Raw genomic sequence first — 18,768 nt, 5'->3', positions numbered from 1 at the left:
GAGCTTTCGTGTTACAGAAAGCACTTGAAAAATCATGCATGGATATTTTGTGGGTATAAATATTTGACAAGTCTCCTGGGGTGGAGTTTCAGACCCTGCTTCTGAACATTCCCCTAAAGCCAGCTGTCGAGAAACCTTCTTGCACTCGTGCCAGAATTGTCCTGCTGGAGTTTGAGCGGCTGTCGTGAGCCAGTTTATATTTCGGCTCCTGTAGACCAGTCTGAAGACGGGCAATATGGATCATCACGCAACCACCTTGGAGACAGATAAGATCCACCAGAATCGTCTCTCGGGTGTTATAGATGACGATGAAGAGCAAGATGCAGCCTTCACCATTGTTAGAGTCTTGGACAAGGTGGCCACCATCGTCGACAGCGTTCAGGCTAGTCAGAAACGCATCGAAGAGAGGCACCGAGAAATGGAGGATGCCATCAAGACAATTCAGATCGACATTCTGAAGCTTGCCCAGGCTCATAGCAACACTGGCTACACGGTGAACAAGCTGCTGGAAAAAACCCGCAAAGTGAGTGCTCGTGTCAAGGATGTGAGAGCGCGCGTAGAAAAGCAGAGTGCCAATGTGCAGAAGGTCGAGGTCAAACAAGAGGAAATGCTGAGGAAGAACAAGTTTCGTGTTGTCATTTACCAGGTAAACGTGTGCTGTTTCAAACTGCCGTAGGTTGCTGCATTCTTCACACATTATGACAGCCTCCCCAGTTGTTTAAAATAAACAGGGGAGGCAAAACAGCTTTGACAGTCTCAGGAGTGTGTTACATCTTTCTTTTTTAAAAATTGAATTCTGTCTCTGAACATATAGCAGTATGAGTATACCGACAGCAAAGCACTGGGTCTATTATTAGTACTGCAGGCTTCTGAGCCAGAATAAGATTAACTGTAGATCAGCATAGACTATTTGTTGCTTTTCTGAAAGGCAATCTGAGGCAAGCACTTGGGCATCTTGACAGAGTATTCCATGTATGACTGTCACCCCCTTTTCTCCCTTCTCTCCCCAGCGGATTAACTAGAGAAATCCAGACTCAGGATTTCTTGGCACAAAGCATTGCTTCAATTAACTGCTTCATTTCCCCCTCTTTTTTTTTTTTTTTAAAAAAAAACCCTCATTTATATATTCTTTGCTCATTACTGGCCCTTATTGTATTTCCCCTCCTTCACTTTCCATGCAGTGATTTACTTGCAAACCCTCCTTTGCATGAATATGTAGTGTTTGTCCAATTCCAGGAAAATCATGAGCATTACATGCATATCTCAAGATGATTCTCCCAAATGAGATTTTGCAAAAATTTGAGCCCTGTATAGGAACAGAATAAGCTGTTCATATGCTGAAATTAATTTCTCAATTATTAAGACATGTTCTCTTCTAAATGAAGGCATTCATTGCACATTCAGATGTTTAAAGTGCTAAATGTGTCCAAATAACTAGTACTGTGCTCAGTGGCAAGGGGAGAGAAATTGTACAATATTTTTCCACAACTGCAAATCTGCATCTAAGAATCCCTAAATCCTAGATATTCAAGCTCCTTCAATCTCATTAATGACACTGGGCACTGGGAATACTTAGTCAGTAGAACATCAAATCTCTTCCTAAGAATAACAGCTGCTAAAGAAAAAGCCTTGGCTTGGTAGCCTGTTTGGATTTACAGTATATCATGCAAATGACATATGAATAACTTCATTCATGTAAATGGATTCTTTCTTAAATACTTCTGGGATGTTCATATGACTCAGACTCTTGAGAACATTATGTCTTCCACTGTACATAGATAAGGAATGTATTCACAATAAAAGCAGCAAAGCATTGTACATTCACTGAAAAAATGCTATAGGCACAAGCAAGACAAAGTGAAACCATTCTATTCCCACTTATTTATTTATTAGAAAACATTTATTCAACATTTCTGTATAAATGACATACAAACATAAAGATGTAAACAAAGCACAATTTACAACAACCTCGAGCATACACTTAATAATAATAATAATAATAATAAAATAATAATAATGGTATATTTACATAATTAAACTAATGTTTTTTTTATCCTCAGTCTTTCTTCCTTTTATCATCTTTTCTTCTCTGTTTACCATCCAATTCCTATCAAATTCGGCCATATTCACCTCTCCCTCTTCCTTCTATAACTTCTTAATCTTCCCTCCTTTAACTCCTTCCTCTCCTTTATTTTCCCCTAATTCTTTCTCTCCTATTCTTTACTTATTCAATTGTTCTTACTTTCTTCCTTACCTACTCTAACTTTACCTCTCAAGCCCCTTAAATTGGATAATTGGTTGTAATTGGTTGACCAGCCGAACAAAAAGAGTGTGCAGCAATGGCTCCTCTTCATCTTGGAGAGAAGTGACCAGTGGGGTGCCACAGGGTTCTGTCCTAGGCCCAGTGTTATTCAACATCTTTATCAACAACTTGGATAAAAGAATAGAGGACATGCTTATCAAATTTGCAAATGACACCAAATTAGGAGGAATAGCTAATACCCCTGAGGACAGGATCAAAATTCAAAATGACCTTAATAGATTAAAAAGCTGGGCCAAAGCTAACAAAATGAAAATCAAAATGCATAGATATAGGCTTAAGGAGACTACGTGTGAAAGGGATCTGGGCGTCCTAGTAGAACACAAGTTGAACATGTGTCAACAGTGTGATGCAGCAGCTAAAAAGGCCAATACTATTCTAGGCTGCATCAATAGAAGTATAGTGTCTAGATCAAGGGAGGTAATAGCGCCACTCTATTCTGCCTTGGTCAGGCCTCACCTAGAACACTGTCCAGTTCTGGGCACCACAATTCAAAAAGGATGTTGACAAATTGGAGTGTGTCCAGAGGAGGATGACTAAAATGGTGAAGGGTCTGGAAACCATGCCTTATGAAGAAAGACTTAGGGAGCTGGGTATGTTTAGCCTAGAGAAGAGAAGGCTAAGGGATGATATTATAGCCCTCTAAGTATTTGAAGAGGTGTCACATTTAGGATGGAGTAAGCTTGTTTTCTGCTGCTCCAGAGACTAGAACACAGAACAGTGGATGCAAGCTCCAGGAACAGAGATTCCACCTCAACATTAGGAGGAACTTTCTGACAGTAAGAGCTGTTAGACAGTGGAACAAACTCCCTCAGAGTGTGGTGGGGTCTCCTTCCTTGGAAGTCTTTAAACAGAGGCTGGATGGCCATCTGTCAGGGATGTTTTGATTGAGAGTTCCTGCATGGCAGGGGGTTGGACTGGATGGCCCTTGTGGCCTCTTCCAACTCTACGATTCTATGATTCTAAAATAAAGACAAAGCTTCTTTAAAATTACACATAACAGCAATTTACTTCTTTTCCTACAGTCTCAGAGGCTGTGCAGACTGGCCCCAACTCCGCTCCCAGGGCAGTGTGACACTATGCACCACTCCACATGGCACGTGGTATCACAGCGCTCCTCTGGTACTGCATCCACATGACGCAACGCCAAAGGAGTACCTAAAAGCTATGGCTAACATGCACTTTCCTGTGACTTGGAAAGGCCAGGTTGGGGCTACGGCATGCAGTTGCCATGCCCTCGATCCGGCACAGCTGAAGGTGGCTGCAGGCCACCCCTTAAGGGCAGTCTGCACTGCTCCTCAGTTCTCCGAATCTAGAGTTAAGTCTATCTCTATGCACTTCTATATTTTCTATGAGGTCTAACTATCAATTATAAATTCCCATTTATTTTAATGAGACTTAAATATACACTAATCCCTTCTACTGAGATATGTGGGAAAGAAAAGGGTTCAGCTTTTGCAGGACCATGCATATGGTGCAACTAATTTCAATTCAAAGTAATTATATTTAGATCACGATGTTTGTTGTTGTTAATTGCCATCAAATAAACTTTGGATGATGGTGACCCTATGAATAGGAGACCACCAAATCAACCTGTCATCAGTAGCCCTGGTCAGGTCTTGCAGATTCAAGGCCATGGCCTCTTTCCTTGAGTATATCCACCTGCAATGCAGTCTTCCTCTTTTCCTACTGCTTTCTATCTTACCCTGCATTATTGTCTTTTCTAATAAATCCTGTCTTCTCATGATATGTCCAAAGTTCAACAGTTTAGTCATCTTGGCTTTATATATATAGGCTTATAGGTTCTATTTTATCTGTAGAGATAATCTTCAACACAAAATTTCCAATGAGTTGATTTTCTTCCTGTCAGCTTTCTTCACTGTCCAGCTTCCACAACCATGCATAGAAATGGGAGATATGAAGGCTTGGACAATCCTAACTAGTATTCAGTGATATATCTTGACTGTAGGATTTTGTCCATTTCCTTCATAACTGCCCTTCTAAGTCTTATTCTTCTTCTGATTTCTTGACTGCATTCTGATTAATGATTGAGCCTAGGTATGGAAAGTCTTGAACTATTTCATTGACTTCATCATCTGCTTTAAAGTTATGCAACTCATCTGTAGTCATTATTTTTGCCTTCTTAATGTAAACCTACCTTTGAATTTTCTTCCTTGAATTTCTTCAGCAATCATTCCAATGCTTTACTATTTTCTGCTAACAAGATTGTGTTATCTGCATATTTTAAATTGTTCCCTCCTTCAATTTTCATGCCTCTTTCCTCTTAATTCTACTGTGTGTGTGAAACATTCAGATCAGGGCGCAAAAGGAGATATATTTCAGCTCAGCATTGGTTGTGAAGGGAAAAACTTTTTACCATCTTGTATTATTCCTTGCCACAGTATGCAGTTGGGCCTCCACATTTGTGGCTTAGGCTTTTGATTAACATGTTCTGTCTAGGAATCTAGGTCCTGCAGTGCAACTCTGCTGGAAATTGACTGTGGAGTTGCTCTGGAGAACCTAGAGATTACTAGAGAAATCACTTCTCTAACCATTTGTAGGTTCTCTGGTACAATTCTGTTGTCAGCGTCTGGCAGATGTTGACTATAAAGTTGTGCTGGAGGACCTAGAGTTTCCTAGAAAGGTGTTCTCTCAGGCTAAAAAAGTATTTTTTTTTAAATTTGCAGTTATTCCACATTCACGGGCATCTTGTGCTCCTGACCCCAGCGAATGTGCAGGGCCCACTGTAGTCCATATTTTCCAACTGTCAAAATTTGGCATTGACAGTCCTGATTAATCCTCTTCATCCAACTTTTTCAGCAGCTTTTAAAAGATCTCAGTTTCTATCTTCTCACTTTCTCCCTTCATCCTCTGTTTATTTTAGTTGATGCAAATAGAGTTCAAAATGCAAACATAGTTTGCACTCAATTAAGTCAACAGAGGGAGGGAAATAAAGGGGAAAGGGTCTTGCCCTTCTCTGTAAGCTCAGGAAAAAGCAAAGTGTTGCAGTCAGCCCCAGATTGCCTGTTCTTCCTCATTATTAGCTTTTGCCATCTTGACCACACTCCAGTGTTGTTTGCTTGTATGTGTCCCTATTTTTATCTGTGAAATGTTGGAAATTAAGTACTATATAATATGGCTTGCGATTCTGACAGTTCTTTCAAGATGGCCCATTCATGCTAAGTTCTAAACTTACTGCAAACCCAGTCATTTATGCATATGTGCTTTTTGCATCTTTACATACATGTAAAAAGAAAGAACTAAAGATAACTGACAAACTATGTGTGGATTAGTAAACCAAAAAGAAAGTATTGTTTATTTCTTGGATTAGTAAGAGGTTGCCTGGTCTATAAATGAGTAGGTCCTAAATTCTGTCATCTTGTCATTGGGATTTCCTTCTCTCTGTCCCTATAGCTCTGAGAGCCACTCAAAAGTCAGCTCTGGACAGCATCCACATTGCAGAAATAATCCAAATTGACACTACTTTAATTGCCATGGCTCAGTGCTATGGAATTCTGGGAAATGTAGTTTTGTGAGACATTTAGCATTCTCTGTCAGAGAGCTCTGGTGCCACAGTTCCCAGAATTCAATAGCATTGAGCCATGGCAGTTATTATTATTATTATTTATGTATTTATACAGAAATAAAATTACAACAAAACAATAAGAATTTATATCAATCCCCAATCCCTCCCACCTTTAAAACAATAAAAATACACATTAAAATTCCAACATGAACACAATTTAAAATAACCAAAGTGGAGAGGACCATTAAGGCGGATGTGGGAATCCTTCGTGAGGTCAGGTTGGGAAGGCCGGCCAGAAGAGATCCATCTTGACAGTCTTTTTTGAAGGCGTCTTAAAATGGTGATAAGACGGATCTCTTTTGGCAGGTCATTCCACAATTTGGGAGCAAAGTAGTGTCAACTTGGATATTTTTGCAGTGGAGAAGAGAGTTTGCCAGGCTTCCAGAGCAGGGTTTTGTGGGTTTTGTGCCCTCACTGCAATTCAGTAGGAGAGTTCGTTCTCTGGCCTGATTCTTCTGGATACTGCTGTTCTACCATAGCCAAAGTCCAGGACTGGATCATGCCCCACAAAAGGAGCACCTGTACAATGTACATGTCCAGTTGGCTGTCCCTTGACTATGCAATGTTTTCAAAATAAGAATAAAGGATGCTGCAGTAGTCAGCATCAGCCCAGATTATGAAGTTGGACCTATTTCCCACTGCTTCTATCGCTTGCTAATTTTGTGTGTGGCCATTTGCAAGCCTCCTGAGTTGTGAGGCCCTGGGCTATAGCCCCAAGGAGCATCCCTTGATGCATCACTGAGATGAGTACATGGATGGCCAATCTACAACATGGTTAGTGTTCCAACAATGAGTTTTACTGATTAGTCAACTGACCATATCAGTGATAACATACACTATATCAAGATACATACAAAGATAAAACTGAGTCACTCCTTGAACTCATAAAAATTAAATAGGAAGCGCCTAAAAATCAAATAAAACACGCATAAAATTAAATAAAAACAGATCCAATAAAATAGGATACAGGGCAAAGTACATAACGAATACAAAATATAAAATGCATACTAAAACAGATTAAAACGGGGGAGATAATCAATGGGAGTATTAGATGTACTCATTACCATGGCATGGAGCCCCATTTTGTATGATAAATTGATCTCTCAAATGAGCAGCTTTTATTATAAATTTTGCAGTACAGTGTACTAAATGTGGATTCTCTCCTGAAAGAAAATGTGACAATTTAACAATAGGATCCCAGGTGGTCATTCTAACAAAAAATGGTTGTAAGAAGTGAGATCTCTCCTTATCATATATACAACAGTCAAACAGGATATGTACAATATCCTCCACAACTAAGGCACCACAGATACAAGTTCTTTTATGATAGGAAACTGCCCTGTTCTTACCATGGAATTCAGTTGCTAGAATCTAGCTCTAGTAAAAGCTGATCCCTAGTTCTGTGTTAGATGTAACCTAAGGTAATTTTCTGATCCAAATAGAATTTTATTTTTAGCTAACCAATTTACAACCTGCCAACAAAGCTATGTCTGATTGTGCACTAATATCCCAAACCCTTTGTTTTAAGATTTCTTGAGCTGTATGAATAGCAGAAATAAGATAAGGAGAGAAGCCTAGTTGGTGCATAAGTAAGAATAACTAACAAACCCAAAAATTTGATCACCCAATAGCTAGTTGTTGTTCTATGCAGAGTTTAGGGAGTCTCCCTGAATCCATTTTGATGATCTTTAGACAATAGTTAAGGATATTTATTGAAACCTGGCACTAGATTGAATGGGCCCCTAGTTCTGATCTCAATGCTTGGGCTGGTGTGTTCTTATCTACTCCAAGGATCCTTCTTAGGAAGCTGCTCTTTGCCTGCTCCAAAAGAGGTACTTTCAGATGGCCCCAAAGTTCTGCATCATATGATAAGATGGGCATGATTTTGGCTTTATAAACTTTTAAGATAGGAGAAAGATTGGAAGAGTGGTTGTAGTTAATCAGTTACTGTTCCAGAAAGCCTGTGAGGCCTAGATATAGCATAGAACCAGGTTGGCTGTGTTGCCTTCCCTTTCTGTGCTGTGCAGCTGCAAATTCAGTGAAAAGGAAAGCAGGGTAGTTGGCTCTCCATGGATTCTGCACCCAAGGAGTCAGTCATCCATGGCTTGATTTTTTTTTTAATTCCAGAAAGCAAACTTTGATTTTGCTATTTTATATAAGGGATGTTTTACCATGCCACTAAAAATAATGGGACCGGAGTATCTGCGGGTTTTGGCATCCATGGGAGATCTTGGAACCAAACCACAGCAGATACCAAGGGTCCATTGTACTACAGTATGCACCAGAACAAAGCATAGAGGTTTACAAGTTTATAAAGCATGTGTTACAAGTTTAATGACATTCAATTAGGTTTTTTTTTTTTTTTTTTTGGTATAAAGATCATATCCATATTCTTTTTGAAAAATAATGTAATAAAATAAGTGACCTTGTTATTCTCTTTGTGTCTGCTCATTCTGTTTTTTTATTCCTTTTAGTGGGCAAAATATTTATTGAACGACATTTTGATAGGGCTTTGTTTCCCCTTCAAAATTTAGTTCTTTTTCTCTTTTTTTAAAGATTGATTTTTCCACATGAAAAAGCAATAGGTTAAGACCCCAACTAGAACAGTATTGTGCTCAATTTTGACTTGTAGCATTCTTGCCAAAATTGTTTGGCCACCACTGAATTAGAAGGCAGAGAAGAGAAGATAGTAAATTGCATAAATCCCCAATTTCCAATTCAGCTGATTGAACTAGGTATTTTCTTTCTCTCCGCAGAAATTAATTCAGACAATTAGTCCACATTTAATCTTGATGTATCTTAACTGAAAGAACCAGAGTTTGAATCTTGTATATAACTGACTGCATGCAACCTTTCACGTAGTTGTTTTGCTAGTACACAGAGAAATGTACACAGGATTTCACATTTCATGTAGTTTTACCTTTATGTCCAGAAGAAATTAATATTAATTTATACATTTTTCACTGACAAATTGGGTGGCTGTCTTAGTTGTCTTTTATACAAATATTCAGTTTGGGGAAAGGAAGCTAGCAGGTGACCTTTTGGTTAGCAAATCATTGGAGTGGAATATTGAAAGATATAAATTGCCTCAAAAAAGTAAGGACATGATCCATTAGGACCATTTTCGGTCCTTTGCCAAACTGAAACTGCTCTTCATTTCGTTGCAGTGTGGGCAGAAGAACATTTTCCAGAGATGTCCCTTTGAAGAACTGAATGTTCTCTAGAAATTCAGGGTGGGACCCTGCAATAGCTGAGTGGTAAAGCACATGCTTTGCATACACAAGGTCCCAGGTTCAGCCCCTGGCATCTCCACTTATGGACAGATCAAGTAGCAGAGAGAGAGAACTCTTGCTCTTGCCAGCTGGAAGATACTGTGAGCAAGATGGACAAATGGTCTGACTCACGCGAAGGCAGATTCATTAATGAATGTAAAACAGCTGAATGTAAATCAGCCAACACTTTAAAAAAAACCAAACCCAAGTGCTCTTAATACGTTCAACATCATTTAATTCACTTAATAACTTCAGTATTTTTGAAGTGTCAAGTGTCAGTCATCCCATCACTGTTGCATTCTCGTTGGGCAGAACAGCAGGAGGTGGCAGGTTTTCTACTAACACAGCAATCAGCTTTAGATCTTTCTGCATAATATGGAACAGAGGCTTGGAAATATGACACTTGAAAAGATTTCGGAAATCTTTCAAGGGGATAGCCCTCTTCCCCTTGGCTACAGCCATATGTTTGACAAAGATAATGTGTTATCAAGAGAAAAGGTATATGTCGCTTCAGTTACTTTTCTACGGTTGATAATTTCACTATAGTTGTCATCAGACCAGAATTAAACTCATTTAAACTGTTTAGTAAATTTACAATGTATCCTTGTGCACTTCTACATGAAGCTAGTTTCCATTGTTTCAATTCAAATTAAATTTTCTTTGCATCTAGCCAATAACCATTGTAATTTGTATTAGTGTAATAAATGCCAACAATCATAACTAAAAGTACATTGTCTTCAGGAGACTTGCTTTCTCCTAAGCATAGGCTGCACAAACTAGATCTTTCGTGTGCTGGATCTTATTCACTATATACAGCATTTATTTTCCTTCTGAATAATGTGGCTGTCTGTCTCCCTGTAGGAAAGTTATGGTTTCTTATGTTGTTTTTAAGTTTTTAAGATGCATAAACAGTCATTGTGGAAAAAGATGTGTGCAAAAACTTGTGAAGCATACTAGCTCAAGTGCTCGGATTAACTGTATTGCTTATCTGTGTGTGTATAAAATAGCAGCCCAGTTTTGTAGCTATGTAATGTTACGAGGCAGCCCTTAATTCTATTTATAATATAACCTTTCCTTAATTCCACTTATAACTATACTGAGACTACAGTAACTGCACTAATATCAAATGTTTTTTTTTACTCAAACTCAGCCTATGCAATGAGGATTTAAGCCTCATAGTTAAATATGCTAATAGTCATGAATGAAGGGTCATCCTCCCCCTTCTCACTCTAGAAAGAGCATCTGGCTTCCTGGTTTATCTCCTAGCTGATGCTGCACCCAATTCACTGAATTTATTCAGACCTTTTTCATGCCCTCTGCAGGAGGCCAACTCATGGAAGGTGCAAAAGCCAATGGCCTTATCACCCTTCCTTTACACTGCACGCCTCAGATCACATTTGCTTTAGTAACAATACCAACAAAATGGGCATAATTTAAAGCAAAATGACACATGTGTTTTTGTTTTTTTACTAAAACAGAGACACCAAGCAAGCAGAAATTGGTGAATGGCTTGCTCCATAAAAGCAATAATTTAGCAGTGCCATATGTGATATGTTTAATTTTCTTGAAGACAATGGTTGGAAATTCTAATGCACAGTTATGAATGCATAACCTAGAGTTATGCATTCATGACTGTTTAGTATGCACGAACCCTACATAGCCCCTTCTTTAGAGGATACATATGGACCATAGAAATCTCCCAGTATCCATTTATCCAGCAACTATGATCGATGGGGGTCAATTCCCCTATCACCTGGGAAACAGCTGTCTGATGTTCCTCCTCCCCTTGTGTGAGTGATCTCCAACGCAAGAAGGAATTGTGAGAAAGATGAGATTCCCTGCATAGATCTGCAACTATGGTGCTTATGCATTGTAACTGCCCAACAGGATTCCAGTCATTGGGTCCTTTTTAAATTATTTATTTATATCACAACATTTACCCAATATTGGGACTTGAGGCCACTAGCAAAATATTAAAACCAATATGGACCCAAACCATGGAGGGCTTTAAAGATAATAACCAACACTTTGTACTTTGCCTGGAAACTAACTGTCAGCCAGTGGAGAGATTTTAATATTGGCATGATATGCTCAGTCCTAGACGTACCAGTTAAAATAAGCCTTTAACTTCATGAGTAATGATGGCTCCTCTTTTTGCATTGTAGCTGTAACTTTAAGCAGCAAACAGACAACAAATACTGACAGGTCCAAATGCTACTGACTACTTATTAATGAGATACTTCCTGTTTTCACACTACAGGAGGCAGCCATCTGTAAGCATCCTTATTCATCCCCTTCTGTCCTTATTTCTTCTCCTTCCATAAACACTGTGTCTAAGATCCAACAGTAACAGTGGTGATGACTGAAAGACATAGTCGTGTTAGTCTGGAAAAATCAGTACGTAAAGAGATCTTATAGTGAATTTGAGACTAAATGAAAGAAAGAAACTGATAGCATGAATTTTCATAGACTTGAGGCAGCTTCCTCAGTTGCATAGGGAGTGGAGTATAGAGCTCCACCAGGGCTGCTTTGCTGGGCTTCCTGGCTCCTGGCTGTGCATTGCAGTTTGTGGCTGAGAAGGCAGGGAGGCACATGTGCACCTTCTGGCTGCACTTGGTCAGTTGTAAAAAAAAAGGAAGAGCCATTGCCTTCCAGTGTTGCACCATAGATGTGCCCAGACACTACTCCACCCCTTCAGATGGATTTACCATGGAGATGTGCCTTGGCACTGGCAGGCTATGGTTGCACCGTAGAGGAGGACTTTGCTCACAGAGGTAGTGGCTGCTTCATTTGGCAAAACCCATCAAAGTACAAATGCCATTCTTATCAAGTTGTCCACCAGCCTATGACAGCAATAAGATTCTGACCCATAATTCCTTTTGTAAAGGTGTGTTCCAAACAATATAATTGTGCTTTCCTTTGCAGGAGGACATTAAGTGTCCATCTTCTGTATCTGTTATCAAAGGCCGGACACGAGAGGAAAGTCTAGAAGATGCCTTCTGCCCACCGGATGATCTTTCCTCTGATGAGGAATATTTTATAGAAGAGAGCAGAGCAGCCCGGTTTAAGAAATCGGGGATAAGGCGCATCAACAATATCAAAAAAGCATTTTCAAGAGAGAACCTTCAGAAAACAAGACAAAATTTTGGCAAGAGGGTGGACAGGCTTCAAACTAGAATAGTAACACCAGAGAGGAGAGAGCGAATAAGGCAGTCAGGAGAGAGGTTGAGGCAAACTGGGATACGGTTCAAGAAAAATATATCTAATGCAGCACCAACCAAGGAGACGTTCAAGAGGCATAAGAAAACTAAAGAGCAAGCAGAGGCTGAAAGTACAGAAGGGATCCAAGAGTCTGGTGTTGATACCACAGTCGAAAGTGGAGATGCTGAACCAGTCAGTGAAGAAATCTCCTACACTGAAGTGATAACTAAAGTGAAGAAAAACAAAGGTGGTGGATCAAAAGGCTCTCCTCAAGGAGAGGGCAAGATAGTGATGACTCCTGAAAAGATTGTGCTCAAACCAGAGGTCAAAGTGATGACGCCTGAAACAATCGTGCTCAAACCAGAAGTAAAAGTTACCCCTGAAAAGATTGCACTGAAGACAGAAGCCAAAGATGAGGACGACGTTCTTCTACTGGATCTAAAGCAATCGGTTTAAATGACTTAAATCTATCCACTGTGGTGGTGTAACTCTGGCAAGGAAAGAACAAACCCTTTAATGTGGCTATTCTGACCTCAAGCCTCTTCTACACACTGCAAAGGATTTGGGGGCATTGAAGGCATGACCTCCATTCATGTGGGAAACTAGACTGGTCTGTTGGACCAGACACCACATAAAGGCACATCCTGGGACAGCCTCCTTTCCTGCCACCTGGCATCCTTCAAATTTTGGTTGTAATCCTGCTGGGTAATCCCAGCTAAAGTAGATCCTTTCAATTAATTGCTGAATGGTGAGTCAACACATAAGAAAATCCAACTGATTTGAAGGCTGTGGTGGAGGTGGGACTAACAATAGGATTTAAACCATTTTTGGGCTACAGTTCCCATCACCATACGCAGCACATCAGTACAGGTTGGGATTATGAGAAAGGTGATCCCAACCAGATTTTAAGGATGCCAGGAGAGGGAAGGCTGGTCTAGTCCAACACGCCCCAGCATTTTGCCAGAAAGGTTAACAATAGCAGATAGTTTGTCCACTGTTTTCAGTCCTCTTCTTGAGGAATCTCTGGTAAATTCTAAAGGAACTCTTGGAGCCCATAACTACTATTTCAAAGCTTATGATGAAATGGTACATGTAGCTAAAATGTCATAGCTATGTTGTCTCCCAATCTGATCCCCTAAAACCCACTTTAAAAGCCAGACAGCTGTACTAAGTAAAGGAGTTTTCTGGTGTTGGTGAACAGGGTGCTGAGGGATGCTGTGTTCAGCTCCCTCTTGCCAGTGGGCCATGGTACCACACTGAGGCTTGTTGGTAGGAGGGGGCTGGATGTATCCTTCTTCAGCATCCTTCTCACCATCACCACCAAACTCCTTCACATGGTCCAGCTGCCTGGCTTTTAAGGTGGATTTTAAGGGTATTTGTGGTAGTGGCAATGGCACCACAATTGTAGATGTGAATATGAAGCAATTATGAGGTCATTAAGTCTGGATTATGACATCATAACTGCCTAACAGGATACAAGCCATGTATGTTGATTAAATTACTGAGGGGAAAAATATCTATGTGCAATGACTGTTTTAATTTACAGTGGAAGTGTGGGAAATGCAACCCTCCAGAGAGACTGTAATTCCTATGAGCCAGAGCCAACACAACTAGTGGTGAGGAATGCTGGGAGTTGCAGTTCAGCAACATCTGGAAAGGTTGCGTTCTGCTCACCTGCAACTTACAGGCTGTGGGTATTCCTTTATCACCAGATGCCACTCCAGTAGAAATAAAGAACTCAGTTCCTTGGAGGTTTACACATAAATGCCATGTATCATCATAAGTCAACGGAGATGGAAGTCCCCTATATATTAATGGCATTAATTCCTTCAACAGTCTTTCTTCCATCTGTATTTAATGCACAGTGACAGACAAACAAAGTAAATCTCATTAAGTGACTCATTGGACATCACAGGCTGATTCTTAATATTCAGTGGTTGTGGTGGGGAGTGGGAAAAATGAATCTGTCAATACATGACATGATTCTCTGGAAGAGTATGGTTAATTATTTCTCTCTTGTACTCCTTGCTGGAAGAAAAGTTGAGATACTGTTGTCAGGCATTGATCAAACAGTTACATTTACTGTCTGTGATCAGGAAATGAGTTGGTTAGGGAGGTGAAGGAGGGTTCAGTGTTAGCAAATCCATGTTTGCAGTGGCAAGAGAGGAAAGCCGAATAAATAATGAAAAAGCTGTTCAGAAACTGAAAGTTGGATCCAGATGAACCATTTTATGAATGGAGGTGTGCCATCCATTCATAGAAGACCATGGGAACCAGCAGAGTCTCTCTGCTGCTGCGGGAGGAGGAAAGAAGATGCATACCAGGTTTACTCCAGACTCCTTGTTTGTAGCATCATTAAGTCAGTTGTTGAATGGTGAATCCAACTAATTCAATGGATTCTAGACTGAATTTTTGTTTGATCCAACTTAGTGAGAAGGTAGTGCAAGATTCAGATAAGGGATATTGAGAAGATTCAGGGGTTAAAAAGAATACCTGATTTAAATGTCAAATGTTTGAGCATTGCAAATCCATATGGGGTTGTCAAATGTATTAACATCTTTCAACATGTACAAAACTATGCCACCAATTCCTTTCATTTATGTTAATATTTGCAGCCTCTGTCTATCCTGCAGCATTTAAGTGTCCTGGCTCTCTGAACACCAGTATTCAATTAGTATAATGGTACAAGTTAAATGCCATTTAAAGTATATAATGCCTTTTAAAGAAAGGTACCGGTTGCTTTGACAGATTAGCACCAAGCCTCAAAACCCCCCTTGAAATGCAGTCACTAGAGTTCATTTTTTCTGATGGCTTCAACATTGACTCTATTCAGGGTTAGTGCTGCTTCATGTTTTAAAAACCAAGCATTTTGATCAAGAAATGGTGGCATTGTGTGACCTCTATGAATTTTGTAGATTACACCAATTTACATATGGTTATAGTTTGCATTATTCATCCTACTTCTACTAGTTTCGGGAAAGGCAGTTATGCAGGGTACCAAAGCTCTGCCCTTGACTACCAGAATTTCTACTGTCACAGGATGTATTCCCTAGATGCAAGGATTTCTGTTTTTTCAGTCCTATGGGCTAGACATTTTCCCATTAAAAATTGAAACTGGGATGTTCAGGACACCAGATTCTGTGACCAATATGTATGTGCTTCTTCAAACAAAGCCTTATCTATGATAATCAGAATTTTGAATGCACTGTATTAGCCCTAAGTTATGGAAGGCAAGGAACAGTGGGTTGGTGGAGTAATGTTACACCGCGTCTTTGATGCTGCAACAATTTCAAAGTGGATTAATGTTTCCATATCGGGGTGAGTGACTCAATTGGAATGGAAGGTGCACAAGGCAGACTATATCGCGAAAAGGCTGTTATGGATGTACTATGTTTTTCATATACAGTACTGTAAATGGTATCAAATGGGGGGAAAAGTTGGATGGGACTTGTTGGTAGTTCCTTCATAGGATATGCTGACATGTATATTTTGCAGCTGGGTTAGGTTTCATTAAGGAACTCCGATCAGTTTATGATTTGTTTATCTTGTACTCTGCATGGTTTACTGTTTATTCTTTATTTGGAAACAGGGATTAGTTCTAAAAATATTAAAAATGAATTAAATTATATTTCTTATATATATTAATTCAGTGTTACAAAAGAAAATATTCTCCTAGGAGGCTGAGTTTTTTGTTTTGTTTTGGGATGGTGGTGGTGGTGGGAAACAGAAAAGCAATCCAAGAAATATTTTTGCAGAAAAATCAACTGGAATGTAGTGGATAACCTTAAATAAAAATCATGACACAGAGCATGAATTTGCCTCAGAAACCTTACATATGAATTTAGTGGCATATTCTAAAATAATTCCTTTGGAGCAGAATATTATGAGCCCTAGACTCTAGGAGCTAGAGAATGCGTATTGTGATCTAAATCAGTCATCACACAGATGCATTTGAAATCAACAGCAACAGAGACTATTTCCCCATTACCACCCCTCCCTCCAAAAAGGATACTTTTTCAAATTGTTGGAATGAGATTAAAAATAGAAAGTTGTGGGTATTTCCCTCTGCCCACATCAACCAATTTTAGATCCTTTGCTATGGTCCTGTTTAGCCCCAGCCTTCAGAAGAGTGAGGAGTGAGATTGGATGAGGAGGATTAGAGCAACTGTGCATCATTGTCATAGTGAATCAGGCATCAGTGTGCATCAGGCACTTTGCTGGTTCTGCTGCGTAGTAATGGAACAGTACCAGATACAGATGCTGCTCACTATGCAATTCTAATTCCTGCAGATATAAGTCCACTATGAAGACACAATGGCCCAACAGGGTTCTATCCCCCATTTTCCTTTTCAAGAGCCGAGAGGGTAATTCACTTGCCGTGCAATGTCACTTAATGCCACACCTCAGATTAATATGTGAAATACTTTCCCAAATATTTTACAGTAAACACGTAGGTGTTGCTTTAAAACAGGTGTTACACATTACAGCTAGTCCTATCCACATTATATCCTTGCTCCTTTAAAAGCATTATTTGGAAATTAAAGTCATTTGGCCTTGAATAAAATGCATTCCCCCATATGAAATTATGGAACTAATATTTTGCATTTCAGGACATTTTCTAAAGGCGTTAAACAGAACTCCCCAGCCCCAGCCCCAGCAGCAAAACTACTTTGCCACAATTACCTCAGTTTGAAGCAAGGCTCAGGATCACCATTACATTTGGCTTGTACGCAGGTTTTGAAGAGTGATATCAGGAAAATTACTCAGAAAATACTGTTTGTACACAAGGTTATTATGTCCGCTCAATCACAGCCTGTGCAGTAGAGACTACAAGGATATTTTCTTGACTGTATAGCTTCTGTACCAAGCAAAATGTTGCTTTAGGGACAGCTGGTGCGTAGCCCGCTTTCCTGACCGAATCTTTGGGCTCTCCAACAGGCATTTACTGTTTGCCTTACCAAGTAGCGTGCTGTACCTTTAGTGGGCATATCCTACTTGGCAATTGCCAGGAACTGTCTTCTTGGCACGCTTCCTGGAATGAATGCTTGGCAGCAAAGTGGCCTGCAAATGGTAAATAAACAACAAAACTAATTGGAAGAGGCGCTGGCTCTTGTTTTCAGAACTTACTAGTTTTATAGTTGGGGGTGGGTTAAGGAATTTGAATGCACTCTGGCCAAGATCCTGCATCATGAGCTGCAATGTGTAACTTTACAATGTTGGAGCTACATCACTGACACAATAAACAACCATGTTAGAGAATTGTGACAACATGCAACAGATCACTGTGCAAAATGTCCCATTGCACAACATTGTGTGGGAGCATTGCAAGAGGTGGTGACATTTTTCCAGTTGGGCACAGGCCACCCATGACTTTCCACTGCCCCTTGTTCTGGATTTCTCAGTGCCCAGTGGCCATTGTTCCCCTTGCATTAGGCAATCTGCCCTGCAAAGTGTCCTACTGTTGTGCATCCCAACAGCCACTTTGCTCACTCTGCTTATGCAATGGTCCTGATGGCACAGCTATGACAATACTTCCTTCCTAGGAATGGCATAATTCTAAATTGCAAAATTGTAAATTGATTTACAGCATTGTACATTCCCTATAGGATACCAGGCTCTAGTTTATTTTGAAAGAAAAACTGCTATACTTCCAACAATAATTCCCCTTAGATGGAACTGTCCAGCAGAACAATCTTCTCAATTCACATAATGTAAAAGGCTGCAGATTTCATTTTTTTTAAAGAAAGCACCCAATTGAGATTGCATAAAGGAAAGCATTTATTTATTTATGTAATAAAACGCACAGCCTTTATGTAACTACAGCCACATTTCTGCAGGTTTGTTCTGCCACACAGCAATCCCACTGAAGATTACTCTCTAATATTAGAATAATATAATCTTGGCGCTGGAAGGAACCACAAGGGCCATCCAGTTTAAACCCTTTCCATGCAGGAGTACACAACTAAAGCATTCCTGACGATGGCTGTTCAATCTCTATTTTAAAACCTCCTAAAATAGAGAGTCCACCAACTATACAGACCAACTAGTTAAAACTGCCATTAGAGATAACAGGAAGAGTAATGTTACACATCTCAGATAACACAGCAGGCTCCTCATAGTTCTAATGGTCAAAACGCCTTTGCAGCCAAAGTGGCAATCACAGTTCCTAGTGTTTTGTGGGGGTTTTGGGCATGTTCTAGAAGAGTTTATTACTGACGTTTCGCCAGCTGGAGCAAGATGCCAGCACAGATGCTGGCGAAACATCAGGAATAAACTCTTCTAGAACATGGCCACACAGCCCGAAAATCCCACAAAAAACTATGGATGCCAACCATGAAAGCCTTCGACTTTACACAGTTCCTGGTGATTGCAAAAAACACATATATTGA

General features: G+C 39.9%; 1 protein-coding gene across 1 annotated transcript; it reads left to right on the top strand.

Moving 5' to 3' along the window:
• The first annotated feature begins 146 nt into the window (after window positions 1-146).
• On the top strand, window positions 147-17,524 carry LOC149316867 (caveolae-associated protein 4-like). Its single transcript, XM_089516422.1, has 2 exons — window positions 147-646; window positions 12,104-17,524. Exons 1-2 carry the CDS (start codon window positions 236-238, stop codon window positions 12,833-12,835), a joined length of 1,143 nt encoding a protein of 380 aa, XP_089372548.1. The 5' UTR covers window positions 147-235; the 3' UTR covers window positions 12,836-17,524.
• The last annotated feature ends 1,244 nt before the right edge of the window (window positions 17,525-18,768 follow it).

This window comes from Sceloporus occidentalis, unplaced genomic scaffold, assembly GCF_023333645.1.
Source record: "Sceloporus occidentalis isolate IW3139 unplaced genomic scaffold, rSceOcc1.0.p SCAF_3, whole genome shotgun sequence".
Classification (NCBI taxonomy): Eukaryota; Metazoa; Chordata; class Lepidosauria; order Squamata; family Phrynosomatidae; genus Sceloporus; species Sceloporus occidentalis.
Note: the sequence above shows the minus strand (reverse complement) of the source record. Positions and strands in the feature narration are given on the sequence as shown.